The sequence below is a fragment of the Chlorocebus sabaeus genome, chromosome 24 (assembly GCF_047675955.1).
Source record: "Chlorocebus sabaeus isolate Y175 chromosome 24, mChlSab1.0.hap1, whole genome shotgun sequence".
Classification (NCBI taxonomy): Eukaryota; Metazoa; Chordata; class Mammalia; order Primates; family Cercopithecidae; genus Chlorocebus; species Chlorocebus sabaeus.
In genome coordinates this window covers 64483437-64505313 of record NC_132927.1, presented here as the reverse complement: position 1 = coordinate 64505313, position 21877 = coordinate 64483437, and the positions used below count along the sequence as shown (strand labels likewise).

The following is a 21877-nucleotide window of genomic DNA, read 5'->3' as shown; positions in this document are numbered from 1 at the left end:
CTTTTCCTTTTCTCTCATTACAAAGACTGCAAAGAGAATACATGGTCACCGTAGATGCCTTGGAAAATGCAGAGGAGTGCAAAGAAAAAGGTAAAATCGTGTAAATATCCTCTGTCCAAAGAGATCCACCATTAACACGTTGATAATTGTACTTCTGAATCTTTTCTCTGGATCTATATTTGGCCCCAAGGCCTGGTGCTCCACTGGCCCCACAGTACCCCTCCCACCTGCTACCTACCCTGTCCAAGTTTCCCTGCCCTCTGGTACTGGCAGGGGTTGTCACCATGTCCTGGCCACAGCCTGTGCCTTCCCTGTGTTACTCCATCAGCTCCCTCTGGATTGCTGACCTCTGCTCTAATCACTGATCATTTGTGACAGTGTTGCTGCCCACCTTCGGCAGGTGATAGATCCTTCTGCCTCAGAAGCAGGAGTGCTATTGTCCTGCTGTCCTGGAGCTGAGGGAGATGGACACCACTTTCCCCAGTAATACTAGATTCTCAGGAATAGATACAACACCTTCCAAACTGCAGCTGACACCAGCTGTACATTTTAACAAGACTTTTAAGATTCAGGAATGTCAGAGAGAGATTACCCACAGCAGTTACATCACATCTGCTTACAGTTCTGGCAGTTCTTGGAGCCCAGAATTCCAGGTCTGTTCCAGGGTGTCCAGCTGGGCTGTGTCCTTAACCTGCCTCCAAGTGGCTGAAGCCAGCTTGCCCTGACCTCCAGGAGTAGCTGTTACAGGCAGGTAGCGGAGCTCAAAATGAGAGAAACTATGGCTAATTTAAACAGAAATGAAAACAATTTCAAAAAGGATATTGGATAGCTACCACATCCTTGGGATGGTTGGAAACCCAAACTTGGAAGGTACCTTGTTAAGGACACTGACCAAATCACACTACGGAACTGGTCCTAGAAGAAGCCACTGCTGTGTCTGCCTGAGCACATACAGGGCAGTGGCCCCAGATGCTGCCGCTAGAACCATCCTTGTGGCTGCTTCTGGAGTGGGGCATACTACCAGCATTGGTGCCACCATCCCTGGAATGACTTCCACAGGGTCCCCGTTTCTTTATATAACATCCAAGATACGTCTGCTCCTGCCTGCCACCCCACCTCCCATGGAAGCTCCCTACTGATGCTTTCACTTCCACCTTGATCAAGGGCGAGGTTTACCTTCCATGTCCACCCCACTCAGGGTTCCAGTCCCTCACCCTCTGTTGAAGGACCTAGGAGGGTCCAGGACTCTTGAGAGGTGGGCGGTGCACAGGTGGTGAATCATTGAGAGGTGGGCTATGCACAGGTGGTGAATCACCAGCAGAAAGCTCTGTATCTGATCTCTTCCTCTTGGCCTCCAGACTGGACATTTTGCTTCCCCCCCCCCCGGGAAGACCCTAGGAAGACCTCGTCCCTCCCACTGTACTTTTGCTCCAGGCTGAGTGGCCATTCCATCTTCTCCCTGTCTCTGTTCCTAACGTGGTCTTGCCTACTGTCTGGGAGAGGAGAAAGTGGTTCTGTAAGGGTGCCTCTGAGAATCTCCACACCTCTTTTCAGAATGGTCTGGTGGGGGTTGGGTGCCAGTGAGAGGAAAGAGGAGGAGGAAAACACAGAGGACTCTCAGATGACTACTTCAAGGTTTAACCCCGTTACGTCTGCATGGGCGTGGTTCAAAGTCTGAACCACATAAGTCTTTATGACTGTGAAAGCCTGGGTCACGTGCTTGTATCCTCATAGCAGGAGAGGCTGGGAAAGTCAGTAGGTGGTACATTGCAGCTTCTATACTGGGAGGAGATCTGTCTTTCACCAAACTAAAGAAGGATGTTCAAATTATTGATGGACAAAAAGAAAGACGAGGATCCTCGAACGTGGTCATGTCCTGTGATCACATTAGCTCTGTTCGATCACAGCATGACAGTGGGAGTGGCTTGGGAGACCTATGGCAGTATCATTGATAATCACTTACCATACGCCACAGGCTGAGCATCACCAGGGTTGGTCCAATTCCATTTTCTAATCTTTCTTTTAGCATGGGGTGAACATCAGGAGGTCTAGAGATCTTCTTTTGTTGCTTTTAGATTCTCAGTTTCTGGTCCTCTGAGAACTGTTCAAACTGTTCATGCATATCTCTGCTAAACAATTTGCAGGAGCAATGTAATCTAGAACTGCATTTTAAAGAGTACTCTTGTAAAGGAAATATTATCTACAGAGATGCAACCCTACCTAAGGGTGGGGCACTGTTGACTACTTTATCTTATGGAGCACGTGTGCCCTGGAGTCACAGCTTTGGGATGCCTATATCTGCTTTCATTTGCATAGTTAAACAGCCCAGCCTCTTCATGAAAGGTAAAAGTCTATTTAATTCATGACATTAAGCTCCATGAAAGAGTTTACATATAACTTAATTCTTTTAAGAGGAAAAAAATGTACTAATTAAAAGCCAGGACATTATTATGCATGTTCAGCAATCAAAATAGGCTTCAGTGTAGTCCTTTTTTTTTTTTTTTCTCTCTTTTTTGAGACAGAGTCTCACTCTGTTGCCCAGGCTGAAGTGCAGTCACATGATCTCTGCTCACTGCAAGCTCCGCCTCCCGGGTTCAAGCAATTCCCCTGCCTCAGCCTCCTGAGTAGCTGGGATTACAGGTGCCCGCCACCACACCTCACCGATTTTTGTGTTTTTAGTAGAGACAGGGTTTCACCATATTGGTCAGGCTGGTCTCGAACTCCTGACCTCAAGTGACCCACTCGCCTCGGCCTCCCAAAGTACTGGGATTACAGGCATGAGCCACTGTGCCCGACCCAGTGCAATCCTTCTAAGCAAATCCATCCTAATCAAATGAAAGAGCAATGCTCCTCTTTAATAATCATAAATGAATGATAGATGAATAAGCACATGAATTGTGTATGCATTTATTTGTCCACAACACACAATTGGAGCCTGGCATTTCCTGGAGGCATTTGTATAAAACTTAGATGAGATCATGTCCCCTAGGATGTCAAGGTACTCGCCCTGGGTGATTCTGCCATGAGGCTCCAATGGAAACTTTGTCAGGAGTAGAAAACAGCCAATGCATGTGAAGTCCAAGTTCACTGGCACCTCTCTAGCCTCCTTGCAGGGTTATTTCTCTCCATCACTAATCCTCTGTTTTGGATCATTTGCAACAACTCCCTTTACTGCGAAGAGGGAATCTTGAGGTATGGGCAGTAAATATGGAGACTGTGATAGGCAAACAATTCCACAGTGTCATGAGGTCCCTTTTACACTCTCTCACTCCGTGGATTTCCCCTTCACAACATGTCTGATTTATCACAAGCTGTGATTAATTATTTCCTTGCATGATTGTTTAATGCTTGGCTCAACTCCTACTAGCTCTGTGAGACTGGGGCCCGTTTTGTTTTACTCACCAGTGAAGTTAGCTCACTACCTGACAGAGAGTAGGTACATGATCAATACTGATTGAAAAAAGGAATAGAAAAGTTGTAGAGTTCAGTTGCATTCATGGCTTGAAAAATATGCTAAAGGAATTTTTTCTTTTGTAGGTGCTTCTGTCCAGTTCCCTCAATGCAGGCCTTTCCAGTGTAGGGTTTATTTCTGCGTGACTTTCTATAAAGCTGTATTTCCTTCTTATGTAACTTCTCATTCCTAGTCTAACTAGAAAGTTCATGCATATCCCTTTCTCCCTTCTCTCCATTTTCTTTTTATCTCTGAAACAATTAGGTAGACGTGTAGCTGGGAAGCCTTCTTATTCCTCCAGAAAAAATCTAGATCCCTCAAGATCTTTTGTTCTGTCTCTTCTTTCTATACCCCAAAGTCTTTTTCTCAATTATCTTTTTAAAGATTTTCTAATTTTGTTTACTTCATGTTGCCTTTTTCTCTTCTAGTTCACATACCTTTCTCTGTAAGATTTCTTAATGCTTATTTTATTATTATTTATAGTTTTATGTGGACAAGCATCCCTAGGTGCTTACATTAAAAGTGTTGGTCAAAAAAGAAAGAAGAAAGGAAGGAAGGGAAGAACTTAGAAAGAAAGAAGAAAGGAAGGAAGGAAGGAAGGAAAGAAAAGAAAGAAAGAAAAAAAGAAAAAAGAAAGAGAGAAAGAAATATAGAAAGAGAGAGAAAAAGGAAGAAAGAGACAGAAAGAAAAGAAAAGAAACTGACTATTGGGAAGGGGGTTGTTTACTGCTTACCCAGCATACCCAGGCATTTATATAGGTGTTGACCTAAATCTATCTGATCTTGAAGGCTGTCTTCAAATTTTCTAACAGGCAAGATAAATAAGGCCACAGAAAATGCATGCCTGTTTGTCATTTACTTTTATTCCTGGACCTATAGATAGTTCTTCTATCTAGTAGCCTCTGGGCTACTCATGGGAGTGGGGATAGGGGTCATATGACAGCTTTCTTCTCTTTTACATGTTCTGGGTACTCTTGGATACTGGTTCCAGGGAACAGTTGCTTAGCTAAGAGATGGGTGGGAAGGATGAGAAAGAGTAAAGTGTTCCTAGAGGAGCCAGCGAGGCAAGGGGTGTTTTACTGACCTAGTCTGTTTTACGGCTGCATGAGAACCCTGACACTGCTCTCCCCTTGCCCCGCCTGCTGTTCAGGTTCTTGTCCTTCCCATACAGCTCTAGCCAGAGCTCAGGGTTCCTTAATGGCTATCCCAATCCACTCTTCTTTTAGCAGAGCACCCTTAGCAGGAAACCCACTGTAATCTCACCCAACTTTTCTGCTTTTACTACATGTCTTCCTTCCGGGTGAACATTCACAATCTAAAGAAGGGAACTCACCTTGTCTTGAAGAGAGCTTGCTGAACACCAGAGGATTTCACCTCTTTCCCCCTTCATAGTAGAATAATCACTGAGCTTTCTGCTAAAATAAAAAATCATGGGCCAGGCACGGTAGCTCACTCCTGTAATCCCAGCACTTTGGGAGGCCGAGGAGGCTGGACCACTTGAGGTCAGGAGTTCAAGACCAGCCTGGCCAACATGGTGAAACCCCATCTCTACTAAAAATGCAAAAATTGGCTGAGTGTGGTGGTGTGCTTCTGTAATCCCAGCTACTTGGGAGGCTGAGGCAGGAGAATCGCTTGAACCCAGGAGGCAGAGGTTGCAGTGAGCCGAGTTTGCACCACTGCACTCCAGCCTGGGTGACAAAGTGAGACTCTGCCTCAAGTAAATAAATAAATAAATAAATAAATAAATAAATAAATAAATAAAATTAATAAATTAAATAAGACAAAGGAGATGATAAAGCCTAACATTACTATATTCCCTTTATACTGAAGAATGTGGTTTATATCTGTGGAAAGAAGAGTTTCCTAATACAACCTCAGAATTAGACAGATCACCACAAGGAGTACCTCCCAGAAGGAAGGGGAGAGGAAGGGGCTGGGTTAACAGGAATCCCGGGTCAGAATAAGAGTTGAGTGGCCATCTGTATTACAGCAGGTGGAGCTCCCTATACAAGGAAAGAAGCACTGGGGTGGAAAATGAGCATTTATCCTATTAGAGGGGTCTTATGCCTTCACTCCTGTGCACTGCATAGCCAGGGAACTGTGACCTTACACCTTGTTAGCCAATGGAAGAAGAGTGAGTCTACCTTTTAGCTGTCTGTAGCCTTGTTACTGTAGTATTATTGTATGCTTCTGCTTGTGATGGTGGAGAGGCTGTTTGAGATGGAGGCATTGTTCATGATGCTGCTGAAATCTGAGTGGGATAAAATCAGAATCTGGATAGGTGAGCAGCTGGGAGGGACATCTTTTGGGATTGTCAGGAGTTACTCAGTTGGTGTGGCTCATCAGCAGGTGTCCCATTCTCCTTACCTTTCCACGGGCTTTCTTTCACACTTCAACCAAAGAGATGGACCCTTCTTCAGTTAAGGATTTGTCTGCATGTTTTCTGCATATGGTGTGATCGCTTATGAATTATGCCTGCCTCTGAGACATATCTTCTGAATGTCTGACTAACAGAGATTTAAAGATCGTCCATTACAGTTGGCATGCTTTTATATTCCACATGCCATAGCTACAAGAATGTTATTCTTTCCTTTCTTCTCTCCCAGGTGATATATTTGGTCACCAAGGTGTCATTAGGTACTAAGCTTTGCCTTCAGTATCTACCAGGGTGGGGCACCATGGACAGTGCCACACAGACTTTTTCAGCCAAAGGCTCAGATCTTCCCGCTGGACTTTGTGTGCAAGAGGAAGGAACTTTTTCTTTTCTTTTTTTCTTTCTTCTCTCTTTCTCTTTCTCTTCCCTCCTTCCCTCCTTCTGTTTCTTCCTTCCTTCCCTCCCTCCTTCCCTTGAACTGCCATGTCCCTTGCAACTAGAATGGTCCCTGACATATAAAGGTTTTAAATAATTATGTGCAGAATGAATTAAATGCCAAATCTTGTGTTCCAATAGCATATTATCTTCAAATGTTAACAGTCACCAGTTTTTCAGAATAGAAAACTTTTGAAAATTTTAATTAAAGTCTTCTTGCAGTGGAACAGTTGATTTTTTTTTTTTTTTTTAAGATGGAGTCTCTCTCTGTTGCCCAGGCTGGAGTGCAATGGCGCAATCTTGGCTCACTGCAACCTGTGCCTCCCGGGTTCAAGCGATTCTCCTTGCCTCAGCCTCTTGAGTAGCTGGGATTACAGGCATCTGCCAACATGCCCAGCTAATTTTTGTATTTTTTAGTAGAGATGGGGTTTCCCCATGTTGGCCAGGCAGGTCTTGAACTCCTGAACTTAGCCTCCTGAAGAGCTGGAATTACAGGCGTGAGCCACCACGCCTGGCCTGAGTTTTTATTATTTGTGAATGTTCTTTTTTTTCCATCCCAGATGCACCTATATTGGTAGTCTAGTGATAAAAACAATTTACCCGTATATACCAACATCTTTTTCAAAAACTTTGCATAGTGAAACCAGCAGAGTACTGAACTGGCCAGTCTGTCATAGGTGCCATGCAACATGACTCAGAGTCAGAAGCTGGAGATAAACTTTCTTTGTGTGTGTAGATATGATCCATTTGTGTATTCAGCTTTTGAGTGGGACTTTTTCAGTAGGCTTCATGAAGGTTTCACTTCACTATTCTCACTAATGGGTGCTTACGGCATCTCTACCATGGAGATTTTAGGCAAAGATGTTTAAAAGCTCTACTCAGTTTATAGAATTGCTAGTGCCACAAGGCCATTCATTGTGATGTTGAAATTATTAGTTGTAAGTGAACCTTCTAAAATAAATCTTGGAAGAAAACATGTTATAAGAAAATGAAGTCAGTCCTCTTACTAGGCAGTTCCCATTATCTTTCCATTTTGAGAAATTATCCTCAGTTCAGTTGTATTACTATGGTGATGTGTTTGCATTTCAACAAACCAAGCCATAAATCGAGCTTGCATGTTTAGCTTCTGCCTTAGGATTTTTACTGCAGTGTCTTTATTCTTGAGTAAAATCCCTGACATCCTGGCTAGAAATCACAACGAATAAGTAATTTCCCAGCCAGACAAAACAATCTGAATTGTTAATCTCAGAATTCTAAGAAATTACATAAAGATGCAAACAATGGGGATTAAAGAGTGGGTAAAAATTAAATGAAAAAAATAGCCCACAAATGAATGGAAGTATACATGCTCTCCAAAATAACATTGTGGAAGTAAACAAAAACAGGCGGAGAATTATGCTTAATGAGAATTGGACATGTGGCTTAGCCCTCTGAGGCCTGAAACAAGTAAACACTTCCCGAATTGTCAGTCCATACATCCCTCTCTCAAAAGAGAGAGCTCTTAGAACTGGCTCCCTCTCCTCCTGTTTACGAAGCTTGCTTGGTCTTTGGAACAATTGCACATATAATTTTAACAACTAAATGAACAACTCTACAGGAGATGGGTTTTGAGTACTTCAGAAATTCCTATAGTTTGTATCAATCGGATACGGGAGATAGTTTTGCAAAATACTGTTTGTGTAAAGAGAAGGGAAGAACACGCGCTCTAGTCGAACCAATCAACAAAGTGTGAAAACATGATTTAGACAGAAGTACACAACCATCCTATCAGTTCTATCCAAATGTCATATCAGACCATCTCTTCCCTGATAACAGTTTTGTTAGCCTAAGGACACATTAGCTTAGTTAGATCTGGGCTCTCACAGAGCTTTCTGCTAGCAACTCTGCTTACTGGTAAGTAAGCAATGCAATTTTGCCTAGCAACCCTACCGTGGAAACACAGCTCCATACTGTAAGTGGCAGGGGGAGTGGCAGGGAGGCAGGGAGAGCGAGGTTTGTGCCTCTCAGAATCCCTCTGCAGCTGATTCCTGACATTGCAAACATCATCTGCAATTCTTGGCAGTTTCTGAAGGATGATGAAAAATGGGATGGGGAGGTGGCTGAGCCTGGGGTTTTGGAAGTAGGGTGGAATTAATTGGAAGACAAATAAAAAAGCTTCCAAGAGTGTGAGCTGAGACTGTCTGAGAGCTCAAACCAGAGTTGGCAAGAAGAACCAAAGGAGAATGAGGACATTTGTTGTCATTGACAATGAGGTATACAATATATCCAGGAAAAGACAACCAGCAGCAAACTCCTGAAGCTAAACAAAGATTATCTTAAGCCACATATGAGGGAACATTCCTCAATGGCAAAGAGAGGCATTGAACCTGGGACTGTCTACATCTAAGGAAAAATTTGAGCATTTACATTAAAATTGCCTGTTAACAAGCATTGAATATTAACCAGGCACTGTGCTAAGTGTTTACACACTTGTTTAATCTTCCAAACAATGTGATAAGGTGGGGTTTCATATCTCCATTTTATAGAGAAAAAAAACCTAATGCACAGAGAGGTCACTCAGCTATTTAGCAATGGGAATGGGATGTGTCTCAGGCAGTCTTTGCCTAGACTCTGTGTTCTTAAACACTATTATGGTTTTTCAGCAGTAGTGAACAGTTACAGGACTAATGGAGATAAGAAAACTGAAGATCACCACACGGTACATGAGATGGTTTGTGATTCCGTTGTGAAAGCTGCAGTTTAAAATGTTCAATTAAGGCAACTTTTTTTTTTTTTTAAAAATACCTAGAGGGCAGCAAAAACATGGGTATCCAGAATAACAGATATTGCTAAAACCTTACACCCACAGCACTTCTTTTTATAGCGAAGTATGGGTATACACATATTTTCATCCACCTACACACACATACACATGCAAGACACTCATTTCTTAAGTCCCTAAAATACCCTGATAATTAAATGCTCCAAACATTCTCTGAGCATCACCCTTGGATGTCTGGGAGAAGCAGCCCAGGAACACACTTGTTGGCTTGGGCAATGAGTAGTGGTAAAGTGTTTATCTTGCTGATAAAGTCTCCAGTAGATGATGCAATTAAGATGCCACGATCTAGCCTTTGTTATACACCTCCTTGTCTGCCATCAAACAAATCCACCCCTGTCCTTCCCCATCTTCCCTCCTGCCCATCTCCTGAAGTCCAGGAACGTCTCCAGCTTCCTACGTACTTGCAGTCCTCTTTTGCCAACCTCAACCTCATTTAGATTGAAATTACATTCACATCTTAATTTATGACTTAACAACCATCTCACAAACATTTAATTCATTTTAATTTCATTATATGTTTGAGGAGGAATATTTGAGGAGGAATAGTACTCCCATTGCTAGCAATTAGATTGACTTAATGACCTATGGCGAAATCTCCTTTTGGCGTTTGAACTTTTCATACATTTCTGCAAACAAAACTAGGTTAGTTAAAGTACGTTCCTGGATTCTCAGAGGGGCTTACCTGCCTTCACAAAACCCTCCTATAATATCCAACGTGGAAATTTATGAAATGGACAAAACTTTCCCTGCAGTTTTCATGTAATGTATCTTGTTATGACACTTTCATGTGTGAAAAAGTCAATATTTTCATATACAGTTTCAACAATATCAATAAATTGTTTTTTTTTTTCAGATGGCTTCTCTGAGATTAGGAGGGTTTCTATATCCGAGCATAGACCAAATTATTTTTCCCTGTTCCCATTTTATATACCAGATACCTTCTTAGGAGTTAGAAAAGTACCTCCTTTTTACAAGGGAGGGTGGCATTTCTTTAGCTTTTCCTGGACGGATCACCCAGTGACCATTTTTTATTCTCAGTCTTCCTTCACAGAAGGGACAGAGGACTGCCCCTTTTCAGCAGGAGTTAGTCTGATTTCTTTTGTTAGATGCAGACGACTTTGTTTGACAACTTTCTTTGGGCTGGTGAATTGTTGAATTACTTGAAAAGCTGTTTCCATTGTTAAGCACTGGACTGAGAATTAATTACATCGGAATTCTAATCTCAGCTAATTAGTAGCATCATTTGATGCAAGTCCCTTAACCCCTCTTGGCTTCTGTTTTGCATGTGTAAAATGAAGTATATAAAGCAAAAGTCTCTCTGTGCTTGGTGCAGTGAAGAGGATGCAAGTCTCATGGTACGGATTTCCTATACTGATTGCCCTAAATGTGGTGTACGTTTGCAGAAAATTCATCTAGGCAATGTAGAAAGGTCATACATTCTGGTGCTAAACACATAGTTCATATATGTATGCTAGTATATGATACCAGGGCCTCCTGGTGACAGTCTCCAGCATCAATTCTGAGAGTTGCGAGGATTTTTCAGCTTAGAGTCAATTCAAGTGTTGCCTTCAGCACATCCAAAGAGAATATCGTCGATGCTACCAGTCCCACTCCTGGACTCCACTGGTATGATTCCTTTGCCCCAGTATCAGTCTAATTCCCATTCTAGATGCTTTTTTTTTTTTTTTTTTAAATGACCCAATAACTGACTCCTTCAAGAGCTGGCATGAGATGAGATTTGTTTGCAGAGATGTATAAAAATTTCAAAGCCCCAAAGGAGATTTCACCACAGATCATTAAGTCAATCTAATTGTTATCCTACTACCCATTTAGATGGGGACCTGTTATGCTAACTTCTGTCCTGTCTCTTGTGAGTGATACAGTCAGCACACATGATGATCACAGCACCAGCTCAAACAGGTGTGTTTTAAAACCAAAGTGTGTTATAAATGTACAGCTTCAGCAGGGAAAAGGTGGGGGTGAAGAAACACGCAAATACTTGGCTAGAGTCAGTCACAAGTGAAGATGGGGATGACTGTGTTTTCCGTTTCATCCAAACATTTTGGCCTGACTTGGATAATTTTTTTTCCAGCATATTCTGTTTGACACAAGGAAACCGGTGCAAATCCATCACCACCATTGTGGAAAAAGTTCCAAACTCATTCTCACGAATGGAGGATCAGTAATACTACATGACAAATGGCAGCAAGCCCTTTTTGGGAAATGATTATATTTGTACCAGTGAGAAGTTAGAATCAGTATTTGGGCTGCAGTCATGGAACCATGCAAGAAACATTCAAAGCTTCGGCTAAGCAGGATTTTTTGTTTGTTTGTTTGACCTGGTGTCCAGGAACAGGCTTCAGGGAGCCTGAGAACCTCCTAGACCACTTGAAAACTTCTGTTTGTGCACTTTTCTAGGAGGGAGTTCATAAAACTTCCTCCAAGCAGCCAATGACCAGAGAAAAGTTAAAAGTCACTGACACAATACCTTTTTCTGTGCATCTGTATCCTGAATCCAGGGTGATGCCGCTGACTTGTCTATCTTTCTCCTTTGCTCTTCCTAGAAAAAGCAAGTGAGTCAGACCAAGATCCGGGTCATCTCAACCATCCTGTTCATCTTGGCCGGCTGCATTGTGTTTGTGACGATCCCTGCTGTCATCTTTAAGTATATCGAGGGCTGGACGGCCTTGGAGTCCATTTACTTTGTGGTGGTCACTCTGACCACGGTGGGCTTTGGTGATTTTGTGGCAGGTAAGCACCCTTGGCATCCCAGGCACTGGGGCTCTGGTGGGGAAAATAATCTGTTGGCTGTGCTTTTCACAATCGATAAAAGATGTTGCAGGAGAAGCAAATGAAGATGACTCAGTGTCACTACTCTATGAAGAGGCTCATTTCAAATCCCTAGTCCTATATAATATAAACACCATAGGTTTTTTCTGCCATGAAAAGAAAGCCAACCCTTTCCTTCTCAGGATGCTATTTCCCTTATCGTCACATGAATTATGCAAGACTAAAGTGAATTTCTCATTGAATCTTGGACTTCTGAATTTTCTAATCTAATGATAAAGGCTGTGCTAGGAGGTGGCACATAGGAAACTCAGATGAGATTAGCATAGAATTTGGTCTGCAGTGACCTGGGGTTCAGCTTCCTGACTCCCAGGTGAGAGCCATTGTCTCTGCAAATGTTGTCCTGGGCATGACCAGATACAAAGCTAAGGTGTATCTACGGGGAGCTGAGATACACCTGCCCAGAGGGAATATAAGCTCATGAATTCTGCAGGAGTGTGTATACAAGCAAGAGCCTTCCTTGTAAAAATAAATGTGGATGAGCTATGTTTAAGGAAGTGAAAAAAATCACCATCAATTTCATCTAGGGCCAGGGAACTTGCAAATGAAATGAGACTTCGTTTCTTATGAGCACCAGTTTCCCAAAGTAGTAGAAAGGTACGGATAGAAGGAAGAGGCCATCCTTCTTTTTTTCTAATAGGATAGTTCTAGGTGTTCAGTCAAGTGATCGGTTTCTACTACAAGAAGTGAACCCTTTGATCGAACAACTCTAACATCTATCACAAGTTTGAAATGTCTGGGTAGAGTGTGTGTGTGTGTGTGTGAGAGTGTTTCCTTTACCAGTTCCTGGTGAAGTGACAGCCTGACCTGAGCCCTAAGCAGACTGTTTTTGTTTTGTTTTGTTTTTTTTGAGACAGGATCTCTCTCTGTTGCCCATGCTGGAGTGCAATGGTGTGATCACGGCTCACCGCAGCCTCGTACCTCTGGGGCTCAAGCAATCTTCCTACCTCAGCCTCCTGAGTAGCTGGGACTACAGGCGTGTGCCATCACGCCTGGCTATTTTTCATTTTTATTTTTTGTATTTTTTGTAGAGATGGGATTTAGTCATGTTGCCCAGGCTGGTCTCCATCTCTTGGGCTCATGCAATCAGCCTGCCAAAGTGCTGGGATTACAGGTGTGAGCCACTGCACCTGGCCAGACCGTTCTTGTTTGGCGTGTGATCCCAGCAGTGTCTTGATTTCTCCATGGAAATACTGTGCACATCAGGAGGAGTGGGTTCTGATCTCTGGGAGTCTGGCAAACGGGACATTCTGGAAGAGATTGCTGAAGGCTCATCAATAGGGGTGTGGGTGCCTCCCTGTTAATTTTACAATACAAATAACTGGCAGAGTGGTTTTGTAGCTCTTCCAACTGGGCAGACAAAGATTGAATTCCACTTTGTAGAAACAGTAGGGGTTTTTTTCCCCTTCCTTTTTATTGCTTAAGGACTAAGAATTGCAAAGTGACTTAATTTAGTTTTTTTGACTTTTGACAATTCGACTAAAAATCATTTACAGAAATCCTGGAGTCTAGGACTCTACCCATTTTTCCTTATGCACAGTGCTCAACCATGGATATCTAGTTAGTGGCCTGAAGCTCCAAAGAGAGACCGCACAGAGAAACTGAGAAAAGTAAGAGGAACAGTTATAGATGTATTCCAGTTAATCCCTTAGCATCATCCGTAGCTGGTCTATGGGAAAACTCAGTCGTGGTTCCAATCTAAGGCAAACACAAGTAGTGGCAGCTGGAATTTTGAACTATTTCACAAACGCCTTTAAGTACCCAAAGCATAACCTGCGGTGTGTAGTGCTTTAGAGCTCTCTGGGATGGCACTGGGCTGTCCCGAGGACTATCTATTATAAGATACTTGTGACAGACACAGATCTCTAACCAATGGCTCAGTGTGGTCTGTTAGTCTGAGGCACAAACAGCAGAGGCCTGGGAGTGAGATTTTTTAAATGATGCTTTTATTATTTATTATTATTAATATCTACCATGGACTGAGCACTTCATACAAACTAGCACTTTACCTTATCTTTACTTACCTAGTAAGGGCACAACCTAAACAGTCCTAGGCATGCACAATTTTATTGCCCTTGTCAGTGATTACAGAGCCATATTTCCTTTGTCCTGAGGTTTCTGCAGACTGTGGTCTCTCAAAAGCCACAGTGCGGACGGCAATTAGCCCAGACCCCTTCCAAGCTCCAGTTTTCCGAGCTTACACACACCAATCTGGAGAACGCATGCCTGAAAAGACTGGAAGTTTGTCTCTATCTTTTGGTAACAGTCTAAGAGTGATAGGGAAGGTTGCCCAATCATTGGAAAAAGACACATTAACCAGAGTTGATGGTGGCTGTGATTTGACATAGTACGAACTCTACTAGAAATATAATCAGAACATTGATCCTTCAGGATTGATTGCTGATTTGTTTTGCAGCGGACTCACTTTAGGACAGCCTTACAGTATTTTGCAGCTCTGTCTGGGAGCACACACAGAACTCCGAATCCAGATAAGCAGCTCATAAAGGGATACTTAGAAGGGTGTTGACTGCCTGCTTCTTTGTTCCTTGTTCACTAGCGCACCCTAGTGACCATCTTTGCTGGGTGATAGTGACTTGCAAAGGTAAATATTTACTCCCAGATAGCCCACAGGAGAAAGCTACAGATTTCTCTGGCATAGCACAGAAACCACAGAAATGAAATGAACCTCAAAAACCACTTACTGGTGCAGGAACTCAAATCGTATCCTAAAGCTGTAAAGAGGCAGGAGGGAGTTGTCTGAAAGGAAAAACCAAAAGCAGCTGGACCAAACTGAAGGGGGCTTGGCACAGAGAAGTTGGAATTCTAACGTTAAGAAGTGGCAGTAGCTGTCAGGACCTCGTGGAGTGCTGGGCTGTGTTGCTGATTGGCTTTGGGCTTGTCGAGAGGAGCCACAGGTCACATTTCTTGCCCAGCTGCCTTTGCTGTAAGAGTCAGTGGTGCTAGATGTGGTTACAACCCTGGTCCAGTGGGAAAGTCTCTAATCACTCATCACCTAATACTGTAGTTACCAATCCATTGCTAGTATCTGTCGTCTTAGAAACAGCCACTGCCTGCTTCCTTAGGCAACAGCGTTTCCCAGAGAGAGATCGAGGCTGATGTCCGTTATTTCCAGAAGCTTCCTCACTTCTTCTTTAGGAGGGGGGGTTGGGCTTGCAACCTGTTTTGCATGGCTGCCTCCAGCAGTGCCTGTAGGAAGGTTAGAATAAATAGGCTAATTATTCAGAATAAATGACTGGTCCTTTCAATGGAACAGCCAGTCAATGCAATCAGGCAACTGGCCAATTTGGTTTGATGGATTTTTTTACTGTAATCCTTATTTATAAAATAAAAGGATTGGCCTCAAAGGTCCCTTTTAGTTCTAGCTCATGGTGACTCTAATTACTCAGCCTAATTGACCCTTTGGAGTAGCACTATGTAAACACCATTCCTCAGTTAGCATTAAATCACTATTGCTTGCATCAAAGTCCCAGTAATGCCGTTAAAGCTAATTTTACTTTCACACATCCACTTGTCTCTTAGTAAATGTATGAGTGCTTAAGATGGAAATGGTTCCAAGAATTCCAAACCATAGGGGGCGATATGATATTTGATTTTTATTAAAATACATTTAGAGAAGTTTAAGAAAAAACAATGACAGCCAGGCCTGATGTGTTGTGCTGTAGTTCAGAGTCATTCATCCTCAACGCTCAGGTTGAGCATAAGTAGGTCAGGTTGGCCACTGGCATGTTTTATTTCTGGTATTAAGGTTAGTGATCAAGAATTGAGGGAAATAAGCCTCAAGTTAGGCTCCTGTGGGTAAGGGACGGGTCTCCCCCTTGCCCTCTAACCCCAGTCCACCTTGTACACAGCAGACCTAACAGCTGAGTGCTAGACAATAATGGATGACGTCTTCACTACATAGACTGGAATATGTGTTCTCTGCAAAAACCATATACTAGATCACGGTTAAAGTAACATTTGGTTGTTTTCAGGAGGAAACGCTGGCATCAATTATCGCGAGTGGTATAAGCCCCTAGTGTGGTTTTGGATCCTTGTTGGCCTTGCCTACTTTGCAGCTGTCCTCAGTATGATCGGAGATTGGCTACGGGTTCTGTCCAAAAAGACAAAAGAAGAGGTAGGACCCCTTCCTAACTCTGTGAACGTTTCTGAGAACAGATGAGCTTGTGTCCAGAATTGCCTGTCTCTGTCCTGTGGGCTGGAGTGTTTCTGGCTCAGTTGGGAGCGGGGGTCTCATAGGCTTCCTCATGTTGAATCATTCCTTCAAAACCAAGGAGAATAGAATACAGTTATTTCTGGATTCTTTTTTTTGGCAGGTGAGAAAATATGGTGATTCGTTTACCAGTTCATAAATCCTGGAAAAACTAGTAAACAACAGCTGATTTTTTAAAAATGAAAATGAAAATAAATAGTCAGGAGAGGTAGACTGCGGCTGAGGGGGTGTGCAGCCTGCCTTTCCGGCCTCAGGGTCTGTGTGGAAGGGCAGTTGAACACCAAGAATCTCCTGATTCAGTAAGAAACTGAAATCATCGAACAGTGGCCCCCCATGGGGAAGTGAATCCAACGGGTCTTTTTCACTTATATCCCCTCTTGGTTGTTGCATCCATAGAGACAAATACATCCCTGTGGACAGGGCTGTGCATGTAACTTTACATGAAGGGAACATAAGAAGGAAAGATAGATTTTGTGATCAAAAAATAAATATTCGGCCGGGTGTTTTCTGGTGGTGGTGTTGGTGGTGATAATTCCTTCACACAAAAGCCCCATCAGAATCACCAGCACTCTCAAAAATAAACATTTAATGAGGCCGGGCGCGGTGGCCCACGCCTGTAATCCCAGCACTTTGGGAGGCCAGGCGGGCGGATCACGAGGTCAGGAGATTGAGACCATCCTGGCTAACATGGTGAAACCCTGTCTCTACTAAAAATACAAACAATTAGCTGGGCGCGGTGGCGGGCGCCTGAAGTTGCAGCTATGCCAGAGGCTGAGGCAGGAGAATGGCGTGAACCCGGGAGGCAGAGCTTGCAGTGAGCGGAGATGCGCCACTGCATTCCAGCCTGGGCGACAGAGCGAGACTCCGTCTCAAAATATATATATATGTTTATATATATGTATATATCTATATTCATGTAGTTCTCAAAAATTATATATATATATAATGTAGCTCTCTTAGGAAGAGAGGAAAAGAAAGGAGGAAGGCCAAGGAAGGAGAAAAAAAGAGCTGAAGAGAGGAAGGGAGATAAGAAAAACCAAAGAAATAAAGAAAGGGCCAGCCTCTGTTTGTTTCATTCTGTATAAAAGGCCCCAGGAGAAAGTTGCTGAATGGAGAGATTTCCCATATCATTTTCCTGGGTCCATATGCTAATTTTCCCAGCTTACATAAGCAAGCCAGGAAAGTAAGCAATGCAATTTCCAGACTGATTCCCCAGACAGCTAACTGACCTGCTGAAAATCAGCTGTAACAAAAGAGAAGGGAACAACGTGAATATTGACTTTCCTGAATGCACAAATTTGAGTTCCTCATTTGCAGAGGGAAGCATGGGACTTGTACCGTCTGCCCTGTTCATTAAAAGCCAAGAAATCTGGTGCTGATTCTTAGGAAAAACTCCACTCTAAGGAGGCCTGTTCTGTGGGCTTTGGCAGAACAGGCCCTCTTCCTGCACCCTGACTGGGGGAAGTGGGTTACCAGCTGCCCTGGAGTAGCTTCTTAAACCAGGAAAAGCCCCACAGCACATGGCCATAGCATGGCCCAGATAGGGTGGCCAACCATCCCAGTTTTCCCAGGACTGAGGGAGTTCCTAGGACACAGGACTCTGTTTTGAAACTGGGACAGCCCCGGGCAAACTGGAACAGGTTGGTCACCCTACCTGGATAGCAAACCAGAAAGGCTGGGAGGGCAGAAGGCCTGCACAACATCCGCTGTGCCCGGGACTGAGGTGTATTTCCTCATCTCCGATGAGCTAGCTATGGTCACTCAAGTGTATGGTGGGGGAACGAGGCCATGCAACTGATAAAATATGAGAGCTGGAAGCCAGGCCTGTCCAACTCCACATTTTAACCTCTCCTGCAGAATGCCATCCCCCTCTCTTTAAGTCACCATCTCCAAATCTCAGGCTTCTTGGGGTTCCCCACCACGTGTGTCTCCCTGAGCCACCTTATTCACTAGCCAATTAGGGATGGGTGCCCGGGTGGCAGAAGTACTAGGTCTGAAGGTAGCATTTGCACCTCTCCCTGGGCACGTGCTCCGCCACCTCCTGGCCTCCCCGTGGGGACACCCAAGGGCTGGGAGCTGGGAGGCCCAAGGCAAATGGCATTTGTCAGCATATTGTTGCTCTTCTGTCTCTCGGCCAGGTGGGTGAAATCAAGGCCCATGCGGCGGAGTGGAAGGCCAACGTCACGGCCGAGTTCCGGGAGACACGGCGAAGGCTCAGCGTGGAGATCCACGATAAGCTGCAGCGGGCAGCCACCATCCGCAGCATGGAGCGCCGGCGGCTGGGCCTGGACCAGCGGGCCCACTCGCTGGACATGCTGTCCCCCGAGAAGCGCTCTGTCTTTGCTGCCCTGGACACTGGCCGCTTCAAGGCCTCATCCCAGGAGAGCATCAACAACCGGCCCAACAACCTGCGTCTGAAGGGACCGGAGCAGTTGAACAAGCATGGGCAGGGCGCGTCTGAGGACAACATCATCAACAAGTTCGGGTCCACCTCCAGACTCACCAAGAGGAAAAACAAGGACCTCAAAAAGACCTTGCCCGAGGACGTTCAGAAAATCTACAAGACCTTCCGGAATTACTCCCTGGACGAGGAGAAGAAAGAGGAGGAGACGGAAAAGATGTGTAACTCGGACAACTCCAGCACAGCCATGCTGACAGACTGTATCCAGCAGCACGCTGAGATGGAGAACGGTATGATACCCACGGACACCAAAGACCAGGAGCTGGAGAACAACTCATTACTTGAAGACAGAAACTAAATGTGAAGGACATTGGTCTTGGACTGAGCAGTGTGTGTGTGTGTGTGTGTGTGTGTGTGTGTGTGTGTTTTTAATATTCACACTGAGACACGTGCCTTAAACAGACTTATTAGTCCAAAATTACATAGCATTGAAGAATATATTTCACTGTGCCATAAACAACTGAAAGCTTGCTCTGCCAAAAGGAATCAGAGAACAAGAACTTCATTTCAGATAGCAACCACAGGACACACCAAGAGTGTCCGTGCACGTAGCCGGTTCTGGCCGTACATGTTAAGGGCATTGCAGTGGCAGTCTGTACCCCTGGGCAGTGCCACCTGGGCACACACGTAGACAAGGGCAGCTATACTTTAGACCAGCCTCCTGAAAGAAACAGTTGTGTCTTTTTAGTGGAGTCGTTAGTAATATGTGCACATGCAAAAGGGGACCTGATTGGGGGTGAACTGGTTATGTGTAACAAGGGTTGGAGTTGACATTTTGGCATGTACTCTGAGCTTGAATTTTGATACAAACCATTTAGTGCATCATACCTAGTCTTTCTATGCTCCAAATGAATGTCTGTGGGGACTTGAGAGCACCTGGAATTTGTTGGAAGCAGATCAGAGCACACGTCTTAAAAGGTGCAATTGCTTTTCTCATGACAAAAGAAACAAAGATAACCACAAACACATCACACTGTGGATACCACCTTAACCAATGACAGAAGCCTGCTGAGTCTGGTCTTTCTCACAGGGGTAGGTAGTCCACATGAACTGGTGAGCAGTGGTGAAATGCAACATCAGCTGCTGTGTGGTTAAAAGCCAATCATGCATTTTCCTCAGTGGGTGCAATGGTGACAATAAACTGATTTGGAAATGTCCATGTACTTTGCTTATAACTTGTTTTGATAAGAAGGGGAGAAATACCAAAACAATTGCCTTGCATGATGCCAGTGGCTTGCTGTTCTGTCTAGCTGATCCTACATTTTTATAAAAGTAGACATCCTGCATTTCTGAGACACACTGAGGAGGACCGTGGCATCTTTCCATCTCAGGGCTTTTTGTCCCTTGGGTGTCTTAGGGTAGACATAGTGATAAGATCCAATCTCGCTATCTCCAAACAAAGAGAAAATGTACCCCTTGTACAGTAAGCTTGAAATGTTTTTATTGCTTGCAGCATAAGTGCCATTAATTCCGTTTAACAATGATACTTAGAAATATTTAAAATACTTCATTTTTACTTTTATGTTTGGGCATTACTTTATTCTGAAAATGTCACTTCTCCTTGCTTGTTTCTATATCTCACGTCGGTAATTCACTAAAACTGGAACACCTCTAGATGATTGTTCGCAGGCAAACGATAAGCTAACGCATCGTAATTATGATTGGTCCATGAGGCTAGAACGTCCCATAGAGGAAAGTCGGGGAATGGCTGGTCATCGGTTGCATGATGATTTTAAATGGGTTTGTATCAGAAAGGGGAAAATACATACTGCTGTGTATGCCTCAGTCTTTATCATAATTGGCTGGTTCACAGCTAGCTCTTTGGGCCACACATGAAAGCATCTGGACCTGGCAACACCAGGCAGTTGCTGGTTATGGGTGTTCTAGGCTCACTGCTACCTTTTAGAGAGTTCACGGGATTTTACATAACTAACCTGCAGTGTGGATTTACCAAAAGATCACAGCACTAACAGAGACTTCCAGAAACTGTCTAGTGCTTTCTGACCTCCAGGGAATGTTGTACCCATGACATCCTCGACTGCTGGTACCATGGAAGACCTGTCCCTGCCCATTTCTCAAAAATTTACAGCTCTCCCCTGCCTGGAGCACAGGCAGTCTCCTCTCCCTGTCCCCAGAACCTTTAGGCTCTGTTGAAGTTCTGGCATTGCTTTTGAGAAGGAGCCAGATAAGAATCAACTTTGATGAGACCCCTCCTGTCCAAGGAAGGTCTAAGTCAACTAACTCCTCCATTGGACTGGAGATGACGCTCACTGGTGACATCCTGTGTCGACACAGTAATAAATAGTCACTTGGGAGGCGATGTTTATGCAGGTGTGGATGTTGAGTTTTACTATGGGAACCATTCCAGCCTGACAAAATGTGTTTTAAGGAATAAGTAGATAACTGGGACTTCCTGTTATTCTAACAAGTCGAAGTTTCCTAATTAAACTTTCCATGGATCTCACCTATTTGGGTTTCCACTCTGTGTTATCTGGTACCTTCTTTGTAGTAGTGTGTTAAAATTCCAGGCCCTATGGCCAAATCTGGCAAAGACTTCCCTCTCACTTATTCAGTGCTTTCTGTGGGACAGGCACTTTATGAACGTCAGCTCAATGAAACCTCACGACACTATGTGGGAAGTATTTGCAAACCCATTATATACACAAGGACACAGAGGCTCAGGGAAGCTATGTAATTTACCCAATGGCACATAGCAAGAAAGAGCTGGTATTCAAAGTCTGACCAAAGTCTGCTTTCAACTTCACTATAGTGTCTGTGTCATGCATCCTTGTGAATGTGTGTGTTTGTGTGTATGTGTGTCTTTCTAGCTTCATGGACACAGCTTACAGATGTGGGGAGCAGATATGGAGGAGTCTCCACCACCAAGAGGGCACAAGGTCTCTGTGTAAACATGGCTCAAAGGGTTGCCCCTGCAGACACCTACTGTACATTTATTTGGTTTTGGTTTTGGAAATTCTGTATGTGGCACCCTTTAAGAAAATGCCCTTTGAAAGCACTCTTTTGCACTTTACTTGCTAACTTTGTAGGAACTCTGCATGCAGCAGGAATAAAATAGTTCAAAGCACTAAGCTGCATACTCTACCAAATGGAACAGGTGCATGTGTTGGTGTGTGCATAGATGCTTCCCCAAACGAGTCAAATCAGTCATACAGAGGGATCAAACATAACCTTGGGCTGGGAGTGGGGAAATTTTCTACATAACCCATTCCCTGGGTACATTTGGCCACGAATCTGAT

The 21877-nt window shown here is 43.9% G+C and overlaps 1 protein-coding gene across 1 annotated transcript in view; it reads left to right on the top strand.

Moving 5' to 3' along the window:
* The window catches only part of KCNK10 (potassium two pore domain channel subfamily K member 10), a 142234-nt gene extending 121128 nt beyond the window's left edge, over positions 1-21106 (top strand). The window contains exons 5-7 of the mRNA XM_007987508.3: positions 11646-11832; positions 15921-16063; positions 18298-21106. Coding sequence (XP_007985699.2) covers positions 11646-11832; positions 15921-16063; positions 18298-18918 — 951 coding nt within the window. The 3' untranslated portion in view covers positions 18919-21106. The remainder of the gene's footprint in view (positions 1-11645; positions 11833-15920; positions 16064-18297) is intronic.
* Positions 21107-21877: the final 771 nt, after the last annotated feature.